Here is a 26016-nt window from a genome sequence, read left to right on the forward strand (position 1 = left end):
TCCACAAAACTTTTTCTCCCTTTATTTATTTTTAAGTCAAAGAGACAACTTAGGACTATATCATGATTTCACATTTGACCAAAACAAAATAGATTGCTTTGAAAGTAAATCTGCATAGTCGATTTATAATTAAATTAGCACTTACAGTTTGGAAATGCTTCTTAGTCTCACAACTGGCAGGATTTAAATCTAGGAAGACCAATTCATTGTTGAAAAACGTCAAAAGATTGGTCCTGCTTGTGCTGGCTGTTCATTACTGCTCTATTTAATATCGAAAATCTTTTTGATTTCTTCTAGTGTTTTCGCATCCAGGGGAGGCTTCCTCTGGCTGCCAGGCTGCAGGAACTTCTTCACAGTAGGGAGGTTGCTGATTCTGGTTTTCAGGGCCTGCGACGCACAAGACACAGTCTCAGAGTGGAGACAAAACACACACACCATCGTTAGCACAAGCCAGGGATCTGAGACCTTCCTAGACCAGGACCAACAGAATCCCCTCCATCAGTACCAGCGTGAGGCTGGGAAACAGATGCCCAGTGAGACAGAAAAGAAGAGGAAGAAAATATAGCTCAGTAGCACTTTCCCTAGAGATGCCTTTGTTTAAAACTTTACTTGGTTCACAGTCTTCGCTACTTTCTTCCCATTCGGAAACCCTGTAGGTTCATCGCTCTCGTGCAGCACAAGGAAGAGGAATATGTCTGTCAGATCCCAACCCAGATAAAGTCTCCAAACCAGAAAATGAAGATATGGGAGAATTAGCCTGGAACTGAAGACAGAAAATATAAAAGCCAAACCAGGATGACAGTCAAAACCAACCTGCCCTGTGAGAGAGGCACAGAGCAAGAGGGGGCTGTGCGGAGAGAAACACAGTGTCTGAGAGAAGGAGCAAGAACTGAGGGAAGGAAGTTAGGGGAAGGAGAGCTTCCTGGAAGGACTCAGGTGATAACGAGAAGGACACACCTGGGAGAAAGGCCATCCCAGAGAAAAGGACAGAAATTGTAATGGAACAGGGGCTGAGGAAAGAGATGCCGAGTCCTGTGTCCTTCTCTTTGTAAAAGACAAACTATTCTTCATGGGGCAGCATCACCTCCAACTTCCTTGGGAAAACAAGATTCTTTTCATGCCTTGCACCAGGGCATAGGATCAAATTTTGGAGACCCCAGGGCAGCGAAGGCCTGGACAGTGATGGGGAGCATCACATCACCAGGCCAAGATTCCCAATATTAGACTTCAAGGTGAAAATGTGCCCCGCCCCTCCTGAGGACAATGAAAGGAATCACCTTCAGCAGAGGGAAGTTGGCCAGAAGGCTGGGGTCAATCTCTTCCACATAGTAGAAAAGTTCAACCAGGTAAATGTCAGCCCTGCTCAACTTGTTGCCAACCAGGTAGTCTTGTCCGTGGCTCTTCAACACCTGGTGAATTTGAGGGATCAGATTAGGAACACAAGCACGCTCGGGCTGGGTCCCCCTGCCCCTGCCCAGCTCTCTCCAGCCCGACTTTCCCATCTCTACTGCGTCACTGGGCGGTGTGGAGCATTGGACCACATTCACCGCCCCTGATTCAGTGAGACAGACAGAAGTGGGTCTCTGCTGTCCTTTCCTCACTTCTGAGCTGAAGCCCAGGCTACCATATCCTTTTCCCATCCCCACACCACTGGGGCTCCCTTACATGCGTCTTCTGCTGGCCCGGGTCTCAGCACCAGCTGCACCGTGTTTCTGCTACGTGCCCTGAAGTCCCAGCAGCTCTGAGAATTCAGGACACGACTCTCCATGCTGCTGCAGTGCAATCGTGCATCCTTCCCCACCTCCCTGCCCCGTCTCTCTCTCATTTGGGCAAAGGCTCCATCTTCATGACATCCTCCTTCAATCCTGAGCAGACTATTTCAGAGTCTACATTTCTCTTCTGTCTGTTCTCTTCATTTCCTGGTCTAGCTCTCTGGGACCTGAAATAAATCTGTGTCAACTTGAACTCACCATCTCCTTTACAAAATCAGCTCTGACTCCTAACTTGCACTATGTTAAGATCTGCATGCTGAAGTGTCTAGGGGTGAACTGCACTGATGATTGACACTCATTTTGTAATACATTAGAAGGTAATATGTTTGACTGCTAGAGAGAGGGATCGAGAGAGAGAAATCTATATAATGCAAACAATGAAAGGTGAATTTTATGTCCTCCTGGTGGATGCATATGTGTTCATTGTATATTTATTTCAACTTTTTTGAGTGTATGAAATTTTTCATAATAAAATGTTGAAGAAATATGTAGTACTTATTAAAATATTCCAGCAATATGGAAATCGCAAAGTATAAAGAGAAAAAACACACATAGCACCACCAACTAATGATAATAACATTTTGGCAAATATCCTCTCAGATTATGTTTACATATAGAAGGTTAGGTAATTTTTGACAAAGAATATAATAACATCGACACCTATTTTGTAAAATACATTTTTTTAATTTATGTTATCATGGGGCCCTTTGATTTCAAAGTATAAGTATATCGAACTGAGACGAAAGAGTTTGTCATTATGTGAAGTTTCCCTAAACTGTCAGCACTACAAGGACCAGGAAGGTGTATTTTTTGGATTACATTAAATTCTTCACTCATTAATATGGATGGACACACAAGCAATGAATTAATATTTGTAGAATAAATAAAAAAAAGAATGCTTTATAATTCTTTGTAAAGATGAAGGTGTCGGCACTAAACCTTTTATTTATATGGAAGACTCCTGTATCTCTTACAATCATTATTTTGGTTTATAATTTTTATTTAGCATGCTTTCAGGTAGTTTTGATCTTGATATGTTCTCCTACCTTCAAAGAGAAACATTAACTAAGATATGCATTATGTACAGTGATAGAACTTTATTGCCTTAGTTTGGCACTACTTTCCTTAAAAGTCTGAGAGCCATGTCCATAAAACACGTAGACTCTTTGTTACTTAACATGTTTTCATCTGTCTCTTCCTCTCCAACCTGCTGCCACATCTCTGTTTAGATACATCTCACCCATCCCCGAAACACTACCATAATCTCTGGATGGGCAGCTGGCCTCCGGTCTCCCCCCACATGTCGCCAGAATATTTGCCGATGAATTGCTTTCATCGTATTCCCCGTGGATGAAAAGCACCTGCTCCATGTTCTGTAGGACCTACTCCAATTGCTAGTGTGCCTCTCAGCCTTCCACAGCTCACACTCTCTGACCACGAATTCCATCCAATGGAGAATTCTAATTGGGGCCTAGTAAACTGAAACTTTGCTGAAAGGTTGTAACTTGAGTATAACAGGTACATAGCCTCCTGACTGCTGATTTTTTAAAAGCCTAGAGAGTCAGGGTGCTACATTAGTACTCAGGAGTGCTCACGGGAAGGGAAGAGCAAAGCCTCAAGAACGCCCAGGAACGATTTTTCTTTGTGCGCTAATCTCAGTGCCCCCAAATGCTGAATAGCCCACTTACTTTTTCAAAGGCAGGGAAATAACGGGTGGTTACTTTCTCTTTGATCAAGGCGGTCTTGGCATCTATCTCGTTGGGCGGGCATAGTATCAAAGTCAGGATCATTTCATTCAAATCTGCCATGCCTTCTGTATACATATCAATCCTGAAAGACAAAAACGACCAAATCGTTGAACATCTCCTGCCTTAGATGTTATAGTTTAAAAATGTGAAAGAATGGGGTTCTTTTGTATCCTTCCTTTCCTCAGCCTTATCCTCGTAAAGGCCTGAGCACACGGAGTCATGATCCACCAGCCTCCTGGCTTCACAGTTCCTCAGGGTTTGGAAACCTCTGTCATTCTCTGTGCAATATCCGTGAGCTGCATCCTCTTCTACAATCCCACTTGCTTAACTCCACACCAAGTGGAACTCTCATCCTCATAGCTGTCTGCTGTACTGGACCTCAGTCTATACTTCGACGGCCCAGGTTGCTGCCAGCCGTTATCCCCCCGACACAGCCCTGCCCATTCATGGAAGGTTCTGTATGGTTCCTCAAAATTGTTGATGAAAGAACAGAAAAAGTATCGTACAGGGCTCTCTCCTTTATGTCTTTCCCATAGAGGTTGTATTTGGCGGCGATGTAGTTGAGAATGGCTCTGGACTGTACCAGCTTCATCCCATCAATTTCGACCATGGGCACTTGCTGGAATATCAAACCGCTATCTTTTGAAAGAAGAAAACAAAAAGTAGAGTGAAATGTCTTATGCAGCACACTATTAGGATTAAAAAATATTTGTTAAAATGACTGGAAATATACAATGAAACTAAAATGACTTGGTGACACTTTGGTAGAATGGCATTTGGTTTTTAGCTTTTTATAGTTCTTCCTTTTCCTATCAGTCTGCCTTTTACTTTTTGACCTATTATTTCATTTATCTTTTTATATCCCATCAGATACATGTAGGTCTCTTGTAATTTTGTGCCAACTTGCCTCATGGATAATACATAAGAAGTTGGGGAGAGTCTACAACAGGGCATTTAAATGCCAGGGCTGCCAGCCACCTGGCATTTAAATGGGAAGTTCCCAAAGGAACTTTCACAGTATTCCTGGCATACAAGCAAGTTTAGATGGAGATTTTTACATAGGGATCCCTTTCCCTGATCTTCACCATCTGCAATATTGCTAGTATATCATCTTGCAGTAAAGTAAGAGATAACTCAAGGCAACTGCTGGGCCTATTTCTGTTCTTGTTGCTCTGATGCATGTGTTTGAGTGTCCTTGGTAGGCAGGCTGTGGGGGTCCTGAAATGATATAGCTCACTCATGATGCAGAAAGTCAGGAGAGAGCAGGAGGTAGCATTCCGGGAGACCAGGGACGGTTCTCTTAGCAAGTACTCAGAGAGGTCAAGCCCATCCTAGCTCTGAGCAAGTTATAGACCTGCTCAGGGAGCCCCACCCCTTACAATGAACTTCATTCCTCCCTTTCCAGCCCCCACCTTCCCAACACACACACACACACACACACACACACACACACACACACACACACACACTGCCTGGTGTCAAAACTCAACTGTGATGTCTACTAGATTAGTGGAACTTAAATATTTGGTCTTACCTTTTTTTAACTTTTCAAAGTCTTCTCGAGTTTCTATAAATTTCTCTTCAAACTGGAAAGCAGAAACAGTAAGGGAGTTCTTGTTATTTCATTCCATGGCATTATGGTACTTTTAATTTTGAGTGATCCTCTGATATATAATATGGAGGAGGTAAGATTTCTGACTTTCGCACACTACATACAAGAGTGTGATCATGGCCTTTTGGAAATTTGGATTAGAGCCATCAAGGAAAGAACATGGGCTGTAGCCCATAACCACTCATATCTGGAGGTTCAGTTCATCCCACCCTGCTTTCATATCTGACAATGATTAGATCACGATTTGGGAGGGGGTGTTATTGAAGGGAATGGACTGGAAAGTTCTTCTAGTTGTGGAGTTTTAGTATCTCATGAAAGCCCTCTCTCCACATGAGACAGAACAGGGCATTGTGTGTCCCCCAGCAAGGGGTATGCCATGAGGCCCATGACCATCTGAGATGCTGCCACCAGGGACCTCTGCTGTCATTGACATCGCTGCATTTCATTTTCCATTTTAAACTGGGTGCTTTATGGTAAAAGTTTTGGAATTTCGGGTTTCTAACTTGCTCAGTGGAATAGTCTGTTGTGTGGATTTACATGATTCCATAGGGTGAGACCATATAGACAGTGAATTGTGTGAGCAGCAGCAATTTATGAAACTCCCAGTTCAAGCCAAAGATAAGGGATGCTAGGTGGTCATCACGGGAGGGTAGCAAAGGTAGGATGGTTTTGGCTCATGTGCGGGAGGCCGATGGGATCGTGGGGATCGGCCTTTGGGCACAGAGAACCCAGAAGTTCTGTCCGAGAGCCTGACCAAGAGTCGACTAAGATGGCGTAATGGAAGCCCGGGATGCTCTCGGCATCGCCCCCTACTCACTCTCTCGTACTGAATCCATCTGACCTTCAAAACTGAAGTCTGGACTACAGTGGAAACTTTGAGTTATTGGTTTATAGAGAAAAAAACAACCTGGCATGGCATGATTTGTATTTTTTGTGTTCTTGTTGCTTCACGAAATTAAGAAAGGGCTGGGCTAAAGTCCCCATACCTTCATGTAGCAATCAAGAAAGTGTAACCCAAGCCTTAGGTAGGCATGTTATCATGAGGCTGAGAGGAGCGAACTAGAAGCTCCTGTCACATGACGCCACCTCACCTGAAACCCTCCCTTACCGCTCTAACCTGAGGGACCAGCTCTCCTGAGTTTATCTATGACTCCCTCCCCTGAAAACTCTCACAGAGTTGCTGGGTTCTTGTTATCTGGACTGAGAAGTGTTTTTCTCATGGACACCTCTGGAGGGCAGCACTCAGCAGAGTCCCATGGATATCGACCATGGGGAATATAGCATTTCGACACTGTAAATGCTGGGGGGTCCTAGATACTCCCACCCTTCCTTTTATTCACCCGTTTACTTGTCTGCATCCTCACTAGAATGTTAACTTTCTCAGGGCAAGGACCTTGTCTGTCTAGTTCATTTGTGTATCCTCAAGACCCAGAACAGAACCTGGCCCTAAAATCATTGCTGAGTGGGTGAATTAAATCTTTAACAGGCAGTTTCTTCCAATCTGTCCCTCCCCATATTTCTGATTTATGTTCAACTTTAATTACATTTATTTTCTAATTTTTATATTTTGTCTTTTTATTATGGAAATTTCTAGCATGCATAAAAATAAGCAGAAAGTGGTCATCTTTACACTCATCACCCAACTTCATTAATTATCAGCTCTAGCTAATCTTGTGTCATCTATACACCCACCTACTCTTGCACTCATAATAATTTGAAGCAAATTCTAGATATCGTATATTTCATCTTTAAATACTTCAATCTTTACCTCTAAAACATAAGAACTTTTTAAAATAACCACAATACATGATCACACCTAAAAAGTCAATAATAATTCTTTAATATTATCTAATAATCAGTGTTTATGTTTCTAATATTGCATAAATGTTACAAATGATATTATATGGTTCATTCAAATTCAAATAAGGCTCATACATTGTGATTAGTTTCTTCAAGTGATTTTAAATGTTTATGTTCTTTGATGAGAAGAATTTTAATAATATTTTACGTCTCTTAATAACTGATAGTTTTCATCTCTTAATAACTGATAGTTTTTGTTTTATCTCTTAATAACTGATAGTTTTTGTTTTAATGCGAAACTCTTGACTGGTCATTAGTAAGAAATGTTTCTTAGATTAGTGAGAAAATACTTAGATACAGTCAATTTTAGATCCAACTTAAGATGACAGAGCTCAGAACTGACCTCTACTCCTGCAGCAGCCAAGAGCCACCGGATGGACTCCATTCGTCCTCGTGCATTTAAGTAGTGAAGCTTGGGTTTCCACGCCATGATGTAGTCTCCTGGTTTCTCTAAACCTACAGAAAGGAAGAAACCACAAAAGCAAAAATGTACATATGACATGTGATCGAACAGCACCTAAATGCTCAAGTCTACCTTCTTGCGACAGAGTTGGAAGAGTTCCTAGCAGGCATTCCCTGGCTTAAATTCTTACCCATCAGCAGCTAACCCTGGAAAATTGCTTCAAACCACTAAAAAAGAGCAGGGTTGGAACTCACCCAGGTGCAAGTTTCTTCATGAAATTAAGAAAGGCCTGGGCTAAAATCCCTATGCATTCATGAAACAATCAAGAAAGTATACTCCCAGGCTTAGGTAAACACGTTATTATGGATCTGAAGAGAGCGAAAATGTTTTCGATATCCATGTTGTTGCTGTGAGATGCAGTAGTCTAAGCTTTAGAAAGTAAAGAATGTTTTGGAAACATACTTCATAAACTCACCTGTCTTGTAAATGGAGATTCTGTTTATTGTACTTACTTATCATGGGAAATGGAGAGGCTATGACTCAGCAGAATGAAAAGGAGGATGAAATCTGTACTAATATGTGAAATGTGTTTGTTATGGACTGGAATTCACAGAGCTTAGTGACTCAAACCCTCACGCGAAGCTCCCTTACCCATTCACTGAGGATCTAGTTACAAAGGGAAATACTTTTTATCATATATAATATTTCCTCATAACACTCCTCCTTATAAGCCACTTTTTTCACCTTCCAAATAGGAGGTACTCGATGTCCTGATCGAGAGCGGGGCAAAGGTTGCCATGAAACTTTGCCTCATCAACAGAGAATGAGAACTAGTGAGATTCAACAATTTGCCAGAGGTCACACACATTTGTTCTGATTTACACTCAAAATCTAACAAGTGTGTCTACCCCCTACAATGACCCTGGGAAAGAGCTTCTAACATCCTGTTTTAAAGATGAGAAAACTGAAGTTCAAAGAGACAAAGTACCTCTTCTATGCTCTTATGTTTTGCAAGTGTTGGATTTCAGGTCTGGGCCCTTTTCACTCCACCATGTAACACTTTGGCATGCTCTGTGCTTCTCTCTGAGAACTTAGTTTATTTTTCCCATTTGGAATCCATTAGCCAACTAATGGTTAAAGGGGAGGGATAGAGGGAAACACTGAGTTCACAGTTCCTTTCTGTTAGCTGATATTTAGGAGCTTGATAAGAAAAATTAATAAAAGCACGCTTTGCTTTACGCTGACATTCTAAAAAACTGTGAGTAACTTGAGAACTAGCACAGCTAGATTTTAGAAAGTAAGCTTATATTCCTTGAAAGGAATATATCCCATGATAATTCCAGTAGTAAACCAGAAGAGTGATGTCTCTGGGGCTGGTCCTCATTACGGCGTTTCTTAGCAGAGAGTTGGGAGACAGATACAAACCCAACTCCTTTGCTTATGAGGCACATAAACTTGGTCAGGTTGTTTAATCTCTGCATCCCAATTTTCTCTTCTAAACTTAAAGATAGGTGTATGTACTTTTGAGAGCTATTGAGAACGTTAACTGAGGTGATGTTTAAAACCCATAATGAGAATCAGCAATTGCAAGTCTCCTCCCGTTCCCAGTTCCTGGGAGATGGGTGAGTCTCTGAACACATCGAGTAGCACGTGTGTCTTCTTTCTTCTGTCTTTCTGTCAGTCTATCTGTCTTTCTGTCTACGTATCTATCATCTATCTCTTGACTCGGCACGAATAAAACTTTACATATGTATAGACTTTTTTTTACATAAATCATATAACAGCTCTTTTGACTTAGCGTGGGTGGCAAGAGTAGTTATATTCAGCTTGGTTCACCTGGATTGCAGAGGTTTTCCGTGAAGGTTCAGCAAGGTCAGGCACATCATTAAACACAGCCTTTTGAAGTCTCAAGACTACAGCAGTTCCTGGCTCTGCTCTGACCTTGCACTCCATGAGCCTTTCTCTTCAGCAACACTCCCCTACATACACACACCATTTGCTCCTTGACCCTTGCACTGTGGAATCTTCCCTTTCCAAGAGTCCTTTACCATGCAAATGAGAGATCCACTGTTTCTGTCTCCTGCGATTCACTGCACTAGTGCAGTCTCATGTCAACACCGATGGAAGTGATCACTTCTCTCCAACATCATGCTCCTTACCGTGAAATGCAAACATTTCACAGCTCCCTCTTCGACACCTTGTTTCTGGTTTACATGTAATATATTTCCTTCTATTAAAACTTTTCCGTCCAAGCTTCTCAACTAATACTCCTTGAGCAGTTTCATGTACTACGAAATGATAGCTGGCTGGGAACAGGATACAAGACTAATTTGGTCTCTGCTCTAAAGGGGTTTCGATCTAGTCAAAAAGACCGGTTTGTAGACAACTGACAGTGCACAAAGAGCCCAGCAGTGACTTTGTGTTAATTGGTTCCAACCCAAGAATTATGATTCTCTTAGTCAGCATTTGAGCAAGATGAGAAGGCTGGCAAGCCGAGAAGCTGAACAGGCAGTGTTGGCTCTTACATTCTGATTTGAATGACTTTTACATTCTAGCTAGGTGAATTTCTGTTCTTTTTAAAAACTAATTATATGTTCCCATGATCTAGTTTTCCCACCAAGACTTTCTGAGTTTGGGAGTTTTGAGAAGTTGTATAATCCAGTGGTTGTACCCCCCACCCCAGAAGACATTTGGTAATGTCTGGAGACATTTTTGATTGTCCAAGTAGGCGGAGGGTGCTACATCTGTTGGTAGAGACCAGAGATTCCTCTGACAAGGAGTGGGGCTATGCCTTCGATGTGCATCTGAATGCTATTTATCTGCCCTTAGTCATGCTGCATGTTATCCAGCTTTTTTCATCAACCATGGTATCCTAACAGACACAATTTTTTAAATATTTAGTTGGAAATACCTTATGGTTGATTGCAGTTGGCTATTAGATCTATGCAATCTTTCCAGGACAAAGTCGTTTTGAAAAATGCAGTAAATCTTCTCTATCTATTTGCATCTCTTATTCAACTCTAGACTGTAAATAGCACTAAAGTGGAACTTTACCTCACTCTGTGTTCTTTCTACAAGTGCAGACTGGAATGAAGAGAAAAAGTGAGAATATTAACCTCGACTGCATTAACAGTATTGATGAAGTGATGATTTCTTGTAAAACTTGTAAATGAACGATCACTGTAAATATCTTAAAGGTGTAAAGCTTGCAAATTTAGAGAAATACGTATGTTAACAGTACTGTCAAATACATTCCTTCGAAATGAATTAGATGTATATTTCTACAACATAACAGAAACTTTTTAACCAACAAAAAAGAACAATGAACAGGACAGCTCCCTACAACAAAGAATTACCCTGCCCAAAATGCCAATAGTACCAAGTAGAGAAATCTGCTCCAGCATTTACTAGACTTGCCTACCATGAGTTGGTTGAACCCTAGAGAGAGAGCAGGACTTGCCAGGTAGCTAATCGCAGCAAAGACTGAGTACAATCTAGTTCTGCTGACAGTCAGACTAATCTCATCCTGTTATAATAAATTTTTATTTTGAATTTTCACAACCTTACAGTATCACCATTCATAACTGTTGTGTGTTGGCTACTTCAACAGAGAAAGTAACTTTAGTATAATCATCTATATGCTCTCCCTCTTGCACTGGTCATACTCTCAGATTGTCTAAAATGATATCATTCTTTTTTCTCCCATATTATTATTTTTTTCTCATATCTGAATGCTTATGCCCTAGTTTTCTAAAGTCTTCATTTTTACCTTTCTGTAAAGATGTATTCAACGGCCATTGAATAAACAACTCTTGAACTGTCCCTTAAGCACACCAAGAAGGCACTATGTGAGTATAAAGCAGACATTTTCTTGTGCTAAGGATACATTTTAAAATATTTTTTGGTGCCTTAGATGTGAGGCTTTGAGGCAATGTATAAAGGCTTATAAAATCAGTACTTACCTTTTTAAAGTCTGTCTCCCACTTGGCTCAGCAACTGAGTGGCAACCTCTTATGTGCGTATCGGCTGTTTTTACAGTGCAATAACTCCTGCTCTCTGAAAGGAGTGGCTTCCAGATAGAGAAAAGCCACTCCCCCAAAGATCAGAGTTCATGGATACCATGCTAGATTAGAAGGAAAATGAAAAGTCATCCTATCATGAAATAACTGGTTAATGTGTTCCTTTTCAAGGTCGATAAATAAAAGATTAAACAAAAAATTTTAGATTGTTGAACTCTCTCTACCAGTCAGTGAGATACAGCTTTTGAAAAAACTGTGAGGTTTTCATGATTTGGATGCAAAGATTAAAGCAGATGAGAAACCTGTACTGTGAGCAGAGCAGGGAGCTGATATTAAGTAAAAGGCAAGCTGATCTCTGGAATACCTTTTAGGACACACTTATGCTAAAAAATTGTTTATCGTTTATCTGAAATTCATATTTAATTGGGTGTCCTGTATTTCCACTAATAAATTTGGCAACTCAATCAGTATACTTCCTCCTCTCTGCCACATTCAAATCAGCCTTCCTAGCCTTTGGGCCTTAGCATGTGCTATTTGTTCTGTCTGGAATACTCTCCTTTAAGCTACTACTATATTTCCCCTATTATGTCTTTCCTTTCCTTACATTATTTTGACATTATATCCTTAATATCAGTTTCCCCACAGTCTGTGATATCCTGGGGGTAAGACCTTCATCTTGTTTTCGGTCACAGCTCCTACGATTGGCACATAGTAGGAGCTCAATAAATAACATAGTTTTTAAAAATTATTAAGTGGAAAATTTCTGGCAAATACAAATATAGAAAGAAGAATAGTAGAAAGTAAAGAAAACCCCCATGTACTTATCCCTGTGTTTCAGCGATCGCCAACCATCTTTTTTCATCTACACCCTAACATGGGTGGTATGGTGGCCTCCTAAAAATATAGGTCAACATCCAAAACCCTGGAACCCGTTAACGTGACCATATTTGGAAAAAGGGTCTTTGCAGAGATAAGTAAGCAAAGGAACTTGACATCATCCAGGATTATCCGGGTGGGCCCTAAAGCCAATGAGAAGTGTCTTTACATCAGAAGAGAAGACACAGACAAGCAGAGGGCGAGGTGATATGAAGATGGAGGCAGAGGGTGGAGTGATGTGACCATGAGCCAAGGAAAGCAAGGAATGTAAAAAGCCACCAAAAGCTGGAAGAGGCAAGACAGAGTTCTCCCCTAGAGCTTCTGGAAGAAGTACAGCCCAGCCAACTCCTTGACTTTGAACTTCTGGCCTTCAAAAGTGTGAGAGAAGATGCCCTGTTGTTTTAAGCCACTCAGTTTGTAGTAATTTGATATAGCAACCGCCAGAAACTAATATATGCTTCCACCTATTGCTCTCACAATCATGGGATTATTTGGAAGAAAATCCTAGATAACCTATCACTACAGCTATCAAAAAGTTAGCATAGTAATTTTTAACAGGTAAAGACTTTTTTGAAAAATAAATAGTAATATTCTCCAATCATACTAAAATTTAGAATTCCTTAATTTCATCACATACTCAGCATTCTAACTTCACCCATTGTCTCATGAAGGTTTCTTTGGGTTTTTTGCATCAGAATCCAAGCAAGGTCCATGCATTGCATTTGAGTAATGAATAAATATATTTTGTAGACATGGGTGAATTAATACAAATGCCAGGCAGATGAAAGTGTGTGTGGAATTCGGAAGAATTCCCGACCCCAGACTCGAACACATAAGTCATCACTAAGTTCATGGAGTTGTATATGGTGTTATTACCGTTTGTGATGAGGCAGTGGGGATGCAGCAGGACCACACCAGCACACCGAGAACTCACAGGATAGTAGAGGAGGCACAGTGGCTTTGAGCTTTACTAGTGGTTTACAGGGCTCTCTGGGAGGCACAGAAGAGAGTCCGACTCTCCCTGGGACGCAAGGAGGTGAGGAGCTGAGAGTGGCCAGGTGGGAAGGAACAGGCAGGCCTAGTCAATGTGCCCAAGAAGAAGGCAGGTGGCCCCAGGGGTGTGATTGGGCTGGAGCTCTGGACTGAGGAGGGCTGTGAGGAGGCATGCTGCAGGCATGTGAGTCACTAAAGGAGTTAAAGAAGGTAGTGATACTTGGATTTGCACTTTAGGAAAACCACTCTGGTTGACAATAGAGAACAAACTAGAGCAAAGTGCAGCTGCAGTTAGGAAGACCCACTGGGAAGTTACTGGGGTGGTGGAGGCGAAGAATCATGAGGCCTGACCTCAGGCAGTGGAAGAGATGGGATAAGAGAGACATGCATGGCAATTGGGACTTAAGCTGCCAAGGCTTGTGCCTCATTCAATGGAAAGGCAAAGAGAGACAGTCAAAAATGAGTCCTGAGTCTATAGCCACACCACCCTGAGGAAGCCCAATCCCGTCTGATCTCGGAAGCTAAGCAGGGTTGGGCCTGGTTGGTACTTGGATGGGAGACCACCTAGGAAGACCAGGTGCTGTAGGAGTAAAAAAAAAAATAAAATAAAAAAGGGATTGTAAGCTGACAAGGTCCTTGCAATCTGTGAGGTCAACAAAGGGTTGCTTTGCCTGAAAATAAAAAAAGAAAGAAAAGAAGAAAGGAAGAAAGAGAATGAGTCCTAGTGGCTGTTTGGACACCCATTCTGCCCAGGTTGCCCTGCTCCAGGGGAGGAATGGAGAGAAGGAAGAAGAGGAACCTGAGAAAGAGGAGACACCAAGTTCAGTTTCTGAGAAGCTGCATTGGAGGGAACTGAGGAACCAGAAGGTGGAGATGAGCTGTGGAGATGAGCTGTGGCCTGTCAGAGGCAAAAACCTGGAGATTCTGCACTGATCTGGAATGAGGTAACCTGGTCAGGAAGAAGGAGAAGCAGGGCCAAAGCTGTGTGCCCAGCTCTGAGCTGGTTTCTCTCAGTTCAGCCCCCTGAGAGAGGAAGCACTGAGGGTCTCCTGGAAGGAGAAGGGAAGATACTGCAATACGCTTCTATCTCACTCATGAGATGAGGCAAGTTCCCGTCAACTTGGCCAACTCTGGTCACTGAAGCCAGTCCCAGGGAAGGCAGCACACATCCTTGTTTCTTACGACATCATCCCTGCCCACTTCTCCCCAAGGCAGGCAAAGGGCCGGCACTCCCTTATGGCCAGCCTGAAGAATTTGACGAAATTGGCAACCAAACTCCAGGGGCCAGTGTCCAGGAAGAGTTCTCTACCCACACCTTTCTCTTGGGCATGTGACCCGGTTACATCTGCCTTCTGGATACGTTCACCTGGCTGCCCCTTGGGCAACTCAAACTGACCAAATCCCAAGCAGAAATCAGGTTTCGAATCTCAGATTGATGCTGCTGATCCATACTGTTGCCCAGGCTAGAAGACTGCCATCATCTTTGACTCCACTCTCACCCTACGAATCTTCTATTTCCTTTCCACTCTCTCACCAATCTAGCTGCTTCTCTCTGCATAGTGGTCACACAGACCAGGGCTGGGTCAGAGCCTGGTTTTGTGTCGGTGAGGTAGTTTACAAGCCCAGCCTTTAAAGCCAGGCTGTCTCTGGCACTTGATACTGTGTAGCTTGAGGTGAGCTACTTCCTTTTTTTGTGCTTTAGTTTCCCCACCTATAAAGTAGGACGATGATATCTACCTCATAAGTATGTTGTGAGGGTTGAATGTAAAGTGCTTAGGTCAAGGCCGGGAAGTAAGAAAGCACTGTACGTACGTCTTGATCATTACATTTTTGCCCTTATCACAGGGCTTCCTAAATGTCACCTTTTTTACTCCATTCCATCGTAGGTTATATGTGGGAAAATATGAAAGTACGTACATTTTGATGATTAATAATGGTTATCTTTGGGTTGTGGAATTAGGGGTTGTGTGTGCGAGCGTGTGTGTGCACATTTTGTCTTTTTCACAAGTTAAGCCTATACTGTTTGAAATTTAGAAAAAGGTAATGCAATATTTTAGATAGGCAATCAATAAAAAGAATTAGAATACTCAATTATTTTTACACTATGATTATGGTTATGAGGGTTTATATGTACATAGGCAAAGATAGAAAGGAACACAACAAGAAAAATAATGTGCATTGGATTTGCAAGATTGTGGGTTAATAAGCTTTCTTTTAAAACATATCGAAATTTTAGCATAGTATCATTTCTTAATAAATTAGATTAATTAAAATCAGGAGAACAGACATAAAACAAAATAGAACTTCCTCTATAAAACAGAAGGAGGGAGAGATAAAAAGAAGAAAGGATGCAAGACTTACTTTAACTTGACACAGATTTGCATAGCCTAACAGTGCCCAGCATTAAGCGATAAGGGCACAGCATTGCTTTATATCTCACTGTTTAGTGCTTAGAAGAAGCTACATTAGCATGGCCTTGCCTGGCATAGGCTTTAACTTTGCTTTACCTTGTATTAGCTTTGTATCTACTTGTACCACATCAATTACTGTACCTGTACATGAAGTATGCGGGCCTTTGAGTTTAGGCTCAAAACCCAGGCTCAACCACTTATTAAGTATGTGAACTTGGAGATTTCCTTAACATCTCTGAGCCTAATTCTTCATTAGTAATTTGAAGATAGTAATACTTACCTCACTAGGTTACTGTAAGGTTAAAATGAGATAATACGGGTAAGACAGTTGACATATAATTACTGGAAATGGTCCTTATCATTATATCATCATCACCATCATCATCATTATCATCATCATCATATGGGTGCAATTTGTATGGACAGAGAATCATATATAAACTAAATTTTCTGAACACCCAGGGTCTCACTCTCTCAGTCTCTCTTACTCTCTGTCTCTTAGAGGAGACCATACTCTGTCTATTGAGCATTATTCTTTTTCTAATAAAACTTTCCTTGTGTCTCTAACTCTGGCATGGCATGCACTTGAATTTTTTTCTGTGCTCAGTCAAGAACCCTCTCTCTCAGCACGAGACTTCAGCTTCCAATGCAAGGGGATTCACCCTGTCCTGCACCAGTGCCATCATCATCCTCACTCTCCAGATGAGAAATCTGGGGCTTAGAAAGTTTAAACAGTTTTCCCAAGGCCAGAGCTAGAAAAGATATTGGGAATTTGAGCCTGCTCTTGAATATATTAATATTTCTCCCTATTTTAGTAAAAGAAGATAAGAGATAGGCTCTAAATGGTCATCCATGGGCCACATCTCTCCCAGTCTTTCATTTGACTTGCCCAATATTTTTAAAACATTGAAGCCAACACCAAAAATGGAGACATTTCAAATAAACATCCAGATAGCTAGCTCCTTTAGTAAAACTTCAAGAAAACTAGGGAAATTGGGAATGACAAACTTTCTGAGTGAAGGCACTTCTAACCCCTGGCCCGCTTCATTCATTGGCCCATATGCCAATACTCTAGGTGTTTGGCTTTGCAATCCGGGATCTACCAGGGAGTTCTTAGAGTTCATTTATTATCATTTAATTATCCCTACACTTTTCCTTTATAAGCAGAGTAATCGATTTTTTTTTCAGTCTCAGTTTTCTATGAACCCACCCTCCTTTATTTTAAAATGAATTAGACATCCACCTCATTATTCTATGTAGTCACACCTCATTTCTAACCAGCAGCAAAGTCAGTTCTTACCTGTAGGATCAGGGAAGCAAATCTAAGTTCCAGCCCGAGGTAGGCCATCACATCTCCTCTCCTGCAAATCCTTCAGAACAAGAATCACCAGGGGAGCCCATAAAAGCACAGATTCCGGAGCCCCTTTAAAGAAAGATTTTGAATTAGTCCTTCGAGGTGGAGCCCAAGAAGTTGCACTTTTATCCAGTCATTCCACTTTTCGGTATGTACTCAAAAGAATAGAAAACAGAATCTTGGAAGAGATACTGGTATACCCATGCTCATAGCAGCATTTATTCACAATAGCCAAAAGGTGGGAGCAAGTCAAGTGTTTGTCTATAGATAAATGGACAAAGTGGGTACATACATACAATGGAAGATTATTCCGGAAGGAAAGAAACCCTAACACAAACTGCAGGATATTATGCCAATTTAAATAAGCCAGTCACAAAAAGAACAAGTACTGTATAATTTGACTACTTATATGAGGTACCAGGATCAGTCGAACTCATACAGATAGAAACTTCAAGGTGATTGCTGGGGGCCAGGGAAGAGGAAGGAACAGGTTGTTTTTAAATGGGGACAGAGTTTCAGTTGGGGAAAAATGGAAAGAGTTCTGGAGGTGGATGGTGGTGATGGTTGCATGACAATGTAAATGTATCTAAACTCACTGCACTATGTACTGTAAAACTGTGAAAACTGTAAATTTTATGTTATGTGTATTTTACTACTATTAATAGTGATATTATTATTATTATTATATTTTACTACTATTAACAGTGATATTATCATTATTATTATTAATAATAATAATAATGAAGAATTTGCATCCTAACAAGCTTCCTGGGCATGCTGCTCTGTGGAATAGCCCTACTTTAAAGGATTCCACGAACCATAAAAACATTGGCGTTGTAGCCAAATTAGCTCTTAGGGATCCCAGTTTCCCTCTTGTCAACAAAGAGGGAAGTGGCCTTAGAATCACAGTGGTGCATGTTCCTGGGACTGTAGGGAGAAGTTGAGAGACCCAGGTTTTACTCCTGACTTTATCTCTTGGTAAAATGGGTTCTCAATTGCGCAGACCTCTTAACCTTCCTGAGTCTTCGTTTTCATGTTCATGAAGTGATAGTTTGGACTAGGTGATTCCTAAGTTTCCTTTGGGCTAGGTGAGCGTATAATTTGAATCTGAAAGTGATTCCAGGAGAAGACTAAGGTGGACTGATGGAACAACTATGTAGTATGACACAGTCCAGACCTTTCCCATTTAAGGAGGAAACAAATTCTTTTCTCTGGAAAAATTAGGTTCATTTGGGAAGGTTCTGAAAATTTGAGATCAATGTTTAGCAGGCCTGAAAACTGAAAGTGGTCACTGGAACCACTGATTCCAGTGTTTGGCAGTTTCTAGAAATGTAGAGAAGGAAAGATGCAAAATGACCGTGAAGGCTTTAAAATTACCGTGAGGGAGACGTCTCTTAAGCAAACAATAGCCTGGTTTGATCACTTCTGCCTCTTAGTTTTAAAATCCAACTTGTGTTCTCATATTACAACAGGAACTAAAAATTCCAAGTTCATGTCAATAAACTGTTCTAAAGAGAACATTTATTTCAACATATCCTTCTTTCGCTTCAAGGTTCTACTTTGAAAACAAACCATATGAAACTCTTCAATAATCAAATTGACATCTCTGTGACAGCCAACACCCAGAGGCCTTTAAGTTGAGACCAACTAGCTGATCTCTCCCATATCAGAACTGAAACACTGTGGAGAAGAGCTCTGTTCGTCCTGAGAACAAAATGCTCGGAACTGTACAGAGAGTAAAAGAGACCTACCAGCATAAAAGAAATGAGCTGATAAAGACTAAGAATACAAACACATGGATAAAAATATCTGTGCTAACAAAAATAGAGCAAGCTGAAAACCCAAAAACCAAAACCAAAATCTTTATTGAGGAAAAATAAGCAGATGTAATTTTTGAATACAAGCTTCTCTTTCTTATTACTTTGAAATATTGTTTCCTTAACTGGAACCCAATCTCCGAGCTACATGTGCAACATTAATGGCTGATTAACTTGCTGCTAATTAGATTTTAAAGTCTAATTAAACTTTAGAAGCATGAAAGAAGATGACAACAGTGACTCCACCTTGTTGCCATAATCCTTGGCAAACAACCGACGTAGCCCGGATGTTCTTTTTTTCCTCCCTTTTTCCATTTTAAAGGCCTCTGCACCTAATCCCTGGATGGGACACTTTTCTGCTTTTGCTGCCAGAATCTGTGTTCTCAAATTGCAATTCAAGACCCTGAATAAATGCTTTTCTTGCCTTGCAGCCTTGCCTCTTTCTCTTGGACAACAGAAGCAACATACTTCATAAAACTGGCAGTTCTTTAACTTTTTGATTATTCAGCTATTAACAGATTTGCATACAACTTATATTATGAACCTAAAGATTAAACATATACATCAATTTCAGCTTCTTTTTCCCATTTAAAAAAAAATACTACAGAAAAATTCAATGTCTTTTCTCACTGAGTTACCAATAGGTAAAAATCTTTTGAATAGAATGTGCCTTCTTGCCTCTGCTGACCTGCAGTAGTGTCAGCAGTAGTGGTTAAAAGGAGCAAACAAAGCAGGTGGAAATCAAGGGGGGGGAAATTTACATGCATGGAATTTATAGTATCCCAAACATGTTTTAGTTAGAAATGCAATTTAGACCACCAAAATGAAAATTCACTGATTAATGATGGTTAGACACTGTTTCCTTTCAAACAAAATGTTGCTACGGCTACAAAAATAACAACCATATAATTACCGCATTTTGCTTAGAAGCATCTTGAGTAAAGGATCTCATTTTAAATTTGCAACTCAGGAACTGCCTGAGTCAGAGCAGAATTCGTGGAAGAACAGTAACTGGTGTTGTGTGAGGATGGCGCTGATTTGTATCATATACACTGTTCATATCCAGTTCTCTGGAGTTAATATTGGAAAGGGTTATGAACCCAAAGACAACCAGACCAGGCCTGCCAGGGCTGCCCAAGGACCCAGTTATCAAATGATCACCAAGGGCAGCCAAGGATGTTGGGCAAGCAAATGTGTTCTGTGCCACGTGATATCTTTGTGGCTTTGAAAGTACAAATTCCCTTAGAAAAGGAGACAGAGGTTCAGAAAGATAAAACTTGCTTAGTCATCCAGCTGGCCAGATCCCAGAGTTTATGTTGTTTTCATTGCATGCCTCTCACTTGCAGTGCAAGAGAGAAAGCAAATCATGACATAGGGTTTGAAGAGAGAATGAACCAAAGCCAGCACCACTGGAAGCAAGTGAGGTTATCTTAAACATAAAGCAGGAAGAGGGGCAGTGGACAGGGCAGCCCCCTCTGGGGTAGGGTTACCAGATAAAATACAGGACATATGCAACATTAGGGACATACTTATACTAGAAAACTGTACATTGCTTAAGTGCAAATTTAACTGGTGTTTTATCTTTTCTTTTTGCTTAATCTAGTAACCCTACTCCTGAATGCCTTTTGTGTCTGATTTGTTTGGGTTGGAGCCAGAGCCTTGAGGTTGCCCTTAAAGTAAATGTTTAATGATGTCCATGATATAAACAGTAAGTTGAGGGTGAAAAGAGAGGCATTCTCACACCTGGGGAGCATGGTGTACTGAGTGGGGAGACAAGACTGCATTTGTTCGGAAAGATGAGTAATAATACAAGTTCATGTCAAAAACCTCAACCAACATACAGGTCACATGGGATCTTGTTAAAATGCAGATTCTGATTCAGCAGTTTTAAAGCAGGACCTGGGACTGCATTTCTAACACGCTCCCAGGGGCTGCTAACGCTGCTGTTCTGGGGCCACACTTGGAGACACGAGGACTGTCCCTCCTCATGGGTTGGGTGGACGTGTCTCTGGGCGTGTCATCTAATTCAATGAACTCCAGCATCTCTTCCAATCCCATGACTCTTCTGTCTGCTTGTTTCACACTTGACAGGATGCTTTATCATAAAGCCAATCTCTATGATGTCTTCTGGGAATAACAAATGCAACTAAATTACGGTTTTAAATTTGACAACAAAGTCTTGAAAGGAAAAACAATTGAATTAAAAAAATAATGGAATTTAAAACAACTGTCCCTTTGCAATTGTAAACAGGGGTGGAGAAGAGCGAGCATTTAGATTACTGGGAAATAGCAGTTACTTCTAGGTAATTACATCCCTGTGAATAAGTGATCTCAGTTAAAGTAGAACTTGGGAGTTCTCCACACACACCCTCTCACTGTACTGGTTTCCTTGTTATATACAGTCTAACAGCGATGTAATTTCTCCCCATCCCTTGACCCTCCTCTGCTATTGAAATAGACAGCAGGTACTCCAGGGCCAGGCGGATCTGCATGCAAACTTCCTTTCAACCACTTACTTGGTCTATGGTCTTGGAAAGTTGCTGAACTTCTCTGGGACCTACATTATAAGGTGGCTGTGAAGCTTAAGTAAGACGTAAAAACTGCCTAGCACAAAGCTAGACACAGAGCAGGCACTCAGACACAGTAGCTATGATGATTATTGTATCATCATAAATGGAAGAGGCTGTGGAAAGAGAATTTAAAAGCACTGAAGAGTGAAAATAAAAAGCGTGGGTGAGAAAGGTAAGTCAATTGCCTCCACATCTCCCGGAATGGCTACTGTCTCGGTAGTTAGAAGTCTGGCCAGAAAGCCAACCTGAGAGTGCCAGACAGGTCCTGGGGCATGCGTCCAGGAAGAATGGCCACTTAGATCCTCAACCTGAGGACTCCCTCAGTAATCCATCACCACTTCCAGGAAAGTGAAAGCAGATCACCCCTCTGGACCCTCCCTGATCCCTGGCCTGGTGGACTGGCTTGCTAGGATGTTCTCACCCAGCAGCTGTACCGAGCGAGGCGGAGTCTGCAGGACCGTATTCCTTAATGCTATGTGACGCCATGCTGGCAAACAAGATGGAATAAGCTATCCCCAACCAGTGTCTGGATCTTGTTAAAGTCTTGCATTTTACAATTATTTGCTCTTAACTCTGGAAGAGGAAGGTGAACTGAGTAGGCCTGACCTCTCTCCATAGTCCTAGTTCTGTCTCTGGAAATCTAGGTCCTCTGGCTTCTCAGGGCCTTGCTTTATTCACCTGTACAAACTCAAATGACTTATGTTTCTTGGAAGGTGGTTGAAAAAAATTATCATATAACTGGCATAGAGCACCTGGAAGAGAGCAATCGCTATGCTGTGTTATTTCAACATGAAGGACCTTTGATCCCTGATATAGCTACACCTATTTCCTGAAACTTGAAATTCCTTTTTAGAAGGGACAAACTTTTTTTTTCTTTAACCACAATTAGATATGAGGTACAAAGTACAAATTGTGCAGAGAGAGGTTACGTAAATCTGAGAATAACAGTGAAGGGAAAGAGTGTTGTGGTTAGAGAAGCCAGAAAGAATGGATCCCAGTTAGCTTCTCAGACGAAGATGGCAGTATCTTGTAGGGTCATCCAGCCCAGGGGCTCTGTGTCAGCTCTACCGGTCCTGAAGCACATTGTGTAAAGTGTCTCTGGAGGTAGCAAGACAGGAGGGAACTTACTTCCATGAAAAGCACACCAGCCAGCCTTAAGAGGGAGTGACATTCTGACACATGCTGCAACATGGATGAACCTTGGAAACATGATGGTAAGTGAAATAAACCAGCCACAAAATGACAAATATTATATAATTCCACTTATACAAGGTAACTAGAATAGGCAAATTCATGGAGACAAAAAAATACAATAGTGTTACTAAGGGCTAGGGGGAGGAGAAATGAGGAGTTATTTAATGGGTTCGATTTGGGACGATGAAAAAATTCTGGAGATAAATAATGGTGATTACTGTACAACAATGTAAATGTGCTTAATGGCACGGAAATGTACACTTAAAATGGTTAAAAGGGTAATTTTTTTGTTATGCGTATTTTACCACAAGAAAATGCACACACAAGAGGCATATATACAACCCAAAGTTATGTTATTTTACAAGAAGAAAATAATTTCCAGGAGGATCAGAATGCTCCTGATAGTTGGTCAACACATCCTCAACCCTGGAGAAAACCTGTAGAAGAAGCTGTGATGAACACAGAATCCAAGTTAGAACAGTGGAGTGATGTCGAGAGCTGGCTTGACTCATGAAACTATAAACTCAGGGTCCCCCATCAGCACTCCTTAGGGCAATTTCCCAATCTTTCACAAACTGGTAGAGAGAAGAAATGGTAATATTTGCAAGCTCTGGGGGTAAACCACTGGGTGGCAGCTCCAGCTGCTCCAAGGGGTGAGATAATCAATACCTTGGCCCCACCTCCAACCCATCCAGGACACCCAGGTTGGGAAACTCTGTGCCAGGGGACCCAGAATATTCATGGTCAAGTGCTGAAACAGTCTACAAATTCCTACCCTTTGCACACTGCTGTATAAAACTGTTAATTAAATTACAGCTTACTTTTGCGTTAAATCACTTTTTCTTGAGATTATACCTCAAAGTCCTTAACTGATTTAGGGGCTTCTGAGATCTCCTTGGCAGGACCTTGAAAATCTGTTTTTGGTTAGCGAAGTCTGTGATGCTTTATTTCATTCACTATTGAGAGGGAGTGACAGGCTTAGGTAGGACAGCTCCTCACACAGGGCAATTCTTCCCACAGGAAGAGAAGGCTACAAGATGTTTACAGTTTTATCATGGCATCGTGGGTTCAAGCCAGTTTTATTTCGGAGACATAAAATAGACTGTGACAGAAAGCAGATCAGTGCTTGCCTAGGTCTGAGGTGGGAACAGTGACAGACTGAAAAAAGGAAAACTTTTGGGGGCGATGGGAGCAGTCTAAGACTGGAGTGAAGTGATGTTTGCACAACCGTACGCACTTACTAAAAATCATCGAACGTCTCATAATATGTGAATAATACCTTAATAATGCTTGTTATTGAAAAACAGAAACGTAGCATTTGTAAAAACAAACAAACAAAAAACCATTGAGCTCTGCTCATAAGATTTGTCCCTTTACTATATGTGTGTTTTATTTCACTAAAAAGTTTTAGCTGAAAAAAATGCATCAAATTCCAACGGTGTTATAATCTAAAAGAAAAATAGTACTACCCTTGTAAGGTTTTGGGAAAGGCTCAATAAATACTGGATGGAAATGGATTTGTGGGGGAAAAATATATATAAATACTAACTAAGCATTGTAAATGGTTGCTGAGGGCTATAAATGAAAACGCCATGTCTAAATTGCCAACCCCCTTAAGTAAACAGTAAAGACTGTTTCCTAGCTATCTTCAATCTGCCAAACTGAACACTATTGCCAAATATATTTAAAAGACCATGGGTCTTGATTTCTGGATCTGAGTTCTGGTTCAGCCACTCACTGGCTATGGTCTTAGACAAATTTGTCTCCTCTCCCTGGGTCTAGTTTTTCCCATCCCTAAAACCAAGATATAATTTCTGCTAGCAGCGCAGCACAAATGGGGCTTGGCCCATGGGGTCAAGCGCTTGCTGAGCCTCACTTTCCCTATCTGTAATTTGGGGAGATAATAAATCTGTATGGTTCTGTGTGTCCAGCACCTCTCCCTTCTCCTGGTAATAACAGCCCCACTGCTTTGAGAAACCTCTTCTGCCTCCTCCATGTGGTTCCACTGTGGCTGCAGCAATCCCTCAGTGCTAGCCCCAGGGGTACCTGGACCAGGATAAGCCAACCTGAGGCTGACACCGAATGAGATATGGGCAATCCTGATAGTCTGAAAGTCCCGGAATTCACACTTATTCTTTCAAACATACACGCTAATAAACCCCCTTCTTTGTTTAAAAGCAACAATTACAACTCCCTCCCCCACCACACCCATACACAAAATCGGGGCCAAAACCAAAAACAAACCTCCTTTCTCCTAATTTTGCTCAGAGCTGGTGATCCAGTGGATTAAACCATCTCTGAATTTGTCTTAACTTCTCTCCCTCTAGCTCTTTATGGAGAAGATCCTGCAGCAATCATATGTTTTAACGTCCAGGTTGGAGTCTAAAGAGAGGATTAATTAGCACCATCAAGTTTGGAGGGGTCATTATGGAGCCATTGCCCAGGTTGTAATTCTTTGTACGCTGAGGTCCAACCCCCCATACCCCCAAAAAGAAAAAAAGGCTTTAACTGAAACGGGAGATTCATAGTCACAAGAAAAGAAATTCTCACTTGCTAGAGTGCTAAACTCCTGAAATGGGGGAACAAGGCTGGAACAGCATCTCCATCCCAGCGTCTTCTGGAAGAGAAGACCAAACACCTACAAGCCACCTCTCTGCATTTCTATGGATATGTTGAGCTAGCCACCTTCACTCATCCTTCTCTTTCTGTTCAAATCTAAGGTTCCCTGGTGACATAGAAGTTGGGCCTTGAATGTTGCTGAGCTCTATTGGGGTCGGTTTCTGAAGCTCCCTTGGGCACCCAGAGTTACCTCAACTAGTCAGGCAGTGGGCCCAAAGAGAACCCCTACAGGGGACATTAAAGTGGTAAAGACTTACAAGAAAGATACCAAGTCGTACTTATGGAGTTGTGGGACAATGAAACAGGCTCTGGTGTTGGCTGGCTGTGCCTTGGGGTGTGCTGCGGGAGCATTCTAGGTTGAGGTCAAGCCTAGGGCTTATTTAGGGACCTGGGCAAGCAGTGAGAACCTAGGAAGTGGTTGTTTTTTAAAACAGTCTGAGGAGGTGGATTTTATTTTTCACTGTATAAGCCTTCTAAACTGTTTGAATTATTTACCAAGACCAAGTGATTATAACAAAAAGAAATTGGCTTACAATTTCGAATCATTAAAAATAATTTATTTTTCTTTTTCTACTTAATTTCTATCAGGTCAAATTCTTGGCGTTGGTGGCGGTCAGAGGAAAGAGTCATCCGACGAAGAAGGGGGCAAGGTTTTTTCTGAGAAGCCTTTTTTTTTTTTTTTTTTTAGGCGAAGCAACCCTCAGTTGACCTCACAGATTGCATGGACCTTGTCGCTTACAATCCCTTATTTTTTTTTTTTTTTTTTTA

At 41.3% G+C, this 26016-nt stretch overlaps 1 protein-coding gene and 1 pseudogene across 3 annotated transcripts; one reads left to right on the forward strand and one right to left on the reverse strand.

The window, feature by feature from the left end:
- Positions 1-16847, reverse strand: LOC105304799 (glutathione S-transferase A3-like). 3 transcript variants are annotated; one of them, XM_011379080.2, is made up of 7 exons: positions 11358-11453; positions 7336-7448; positions 5055-5106; positions 4027-4159; positions 3461-3602; positions 1278-1409; positions 1-387 (listed from the first exon to the last, which is right to left on the reverse strand). In XM_011379080.2, the coding sequence occupies exons 2-7, from the start codon at positions 7420-7422 to the stop codon at positions 262-264; spliced, it is 672 nt and encodes a 223-aa protein (XP_011377382.1). In that variant the 5' UTR covers positions 7423-7448; positions 11358-11453; the 3' UTR covers positions 1-261. The 3 variants fall into 3 exon arrangements, with proteins under 3 accessions (XP_011377382.1, XP_023378437.1, XP_023378436.1); XM_023522669.1 differs by lacking the exons at positions 5055-5106; positions 7336-7448; positions 11358-11453 and adding exons at positions 15146-15153; positions 16843-16847; XM_023522668.1 differs by lacking the exon at positions 11358-11453 and having other exon boundaries at positions 4027-4164; positions 5061-5106; positions 7336-7413.
- LOC111731209 lies at positions 13754-13872 on the forward strand (annotated as a pseudogene).
- Positions 16848-26016: the final 9169 nt, after the last annotated feature.

The sequence above is a fragment of the Pteropus vampyrus genome, unplaced genomic scaffold (assembly GCF_000151845.1).
Source record: "Pteropus vampyrus isolate Shadow unplaced genomic scaffold, Pvam_2.0 Scaffold353, whole genome shotgun sequence".
Taxonomy (NCBI): Eukaryota; Metazoa; Chordata; class Mammalia; order Chiroptera; family Pteropodidae; genus Pteropus; species Pteropus vampyrus.

What these genes read in the sequence shown, in the direction of transcription:
- LOC105304799 (XM_011379080.2), bottom strand. Translation starts at nt 7,422, where the DNA reads ATGGCGTGGAAACCCAAGCTTCACTACTTAAATGCACGAGGACGAATG. An exon ending in CTTTGAAAAGTTAAAAAAAG is followed by an intron (nt 4,160 to 5,054) that starts GTAAGACCAAAT and finishes TTCTTTCAAAAG; the next exon opens with ATAGCGGTTTGATATTCCAG. An exon ending in ATTTCCCTGCCTTTGAAAAA is followed by an intron (nt 1,410 to 3,460) that starts GTAAGTGGGCTA and finishes CAAATTCACCAG; the next exon opens with GTGTTGAAGAGCCACGGACA.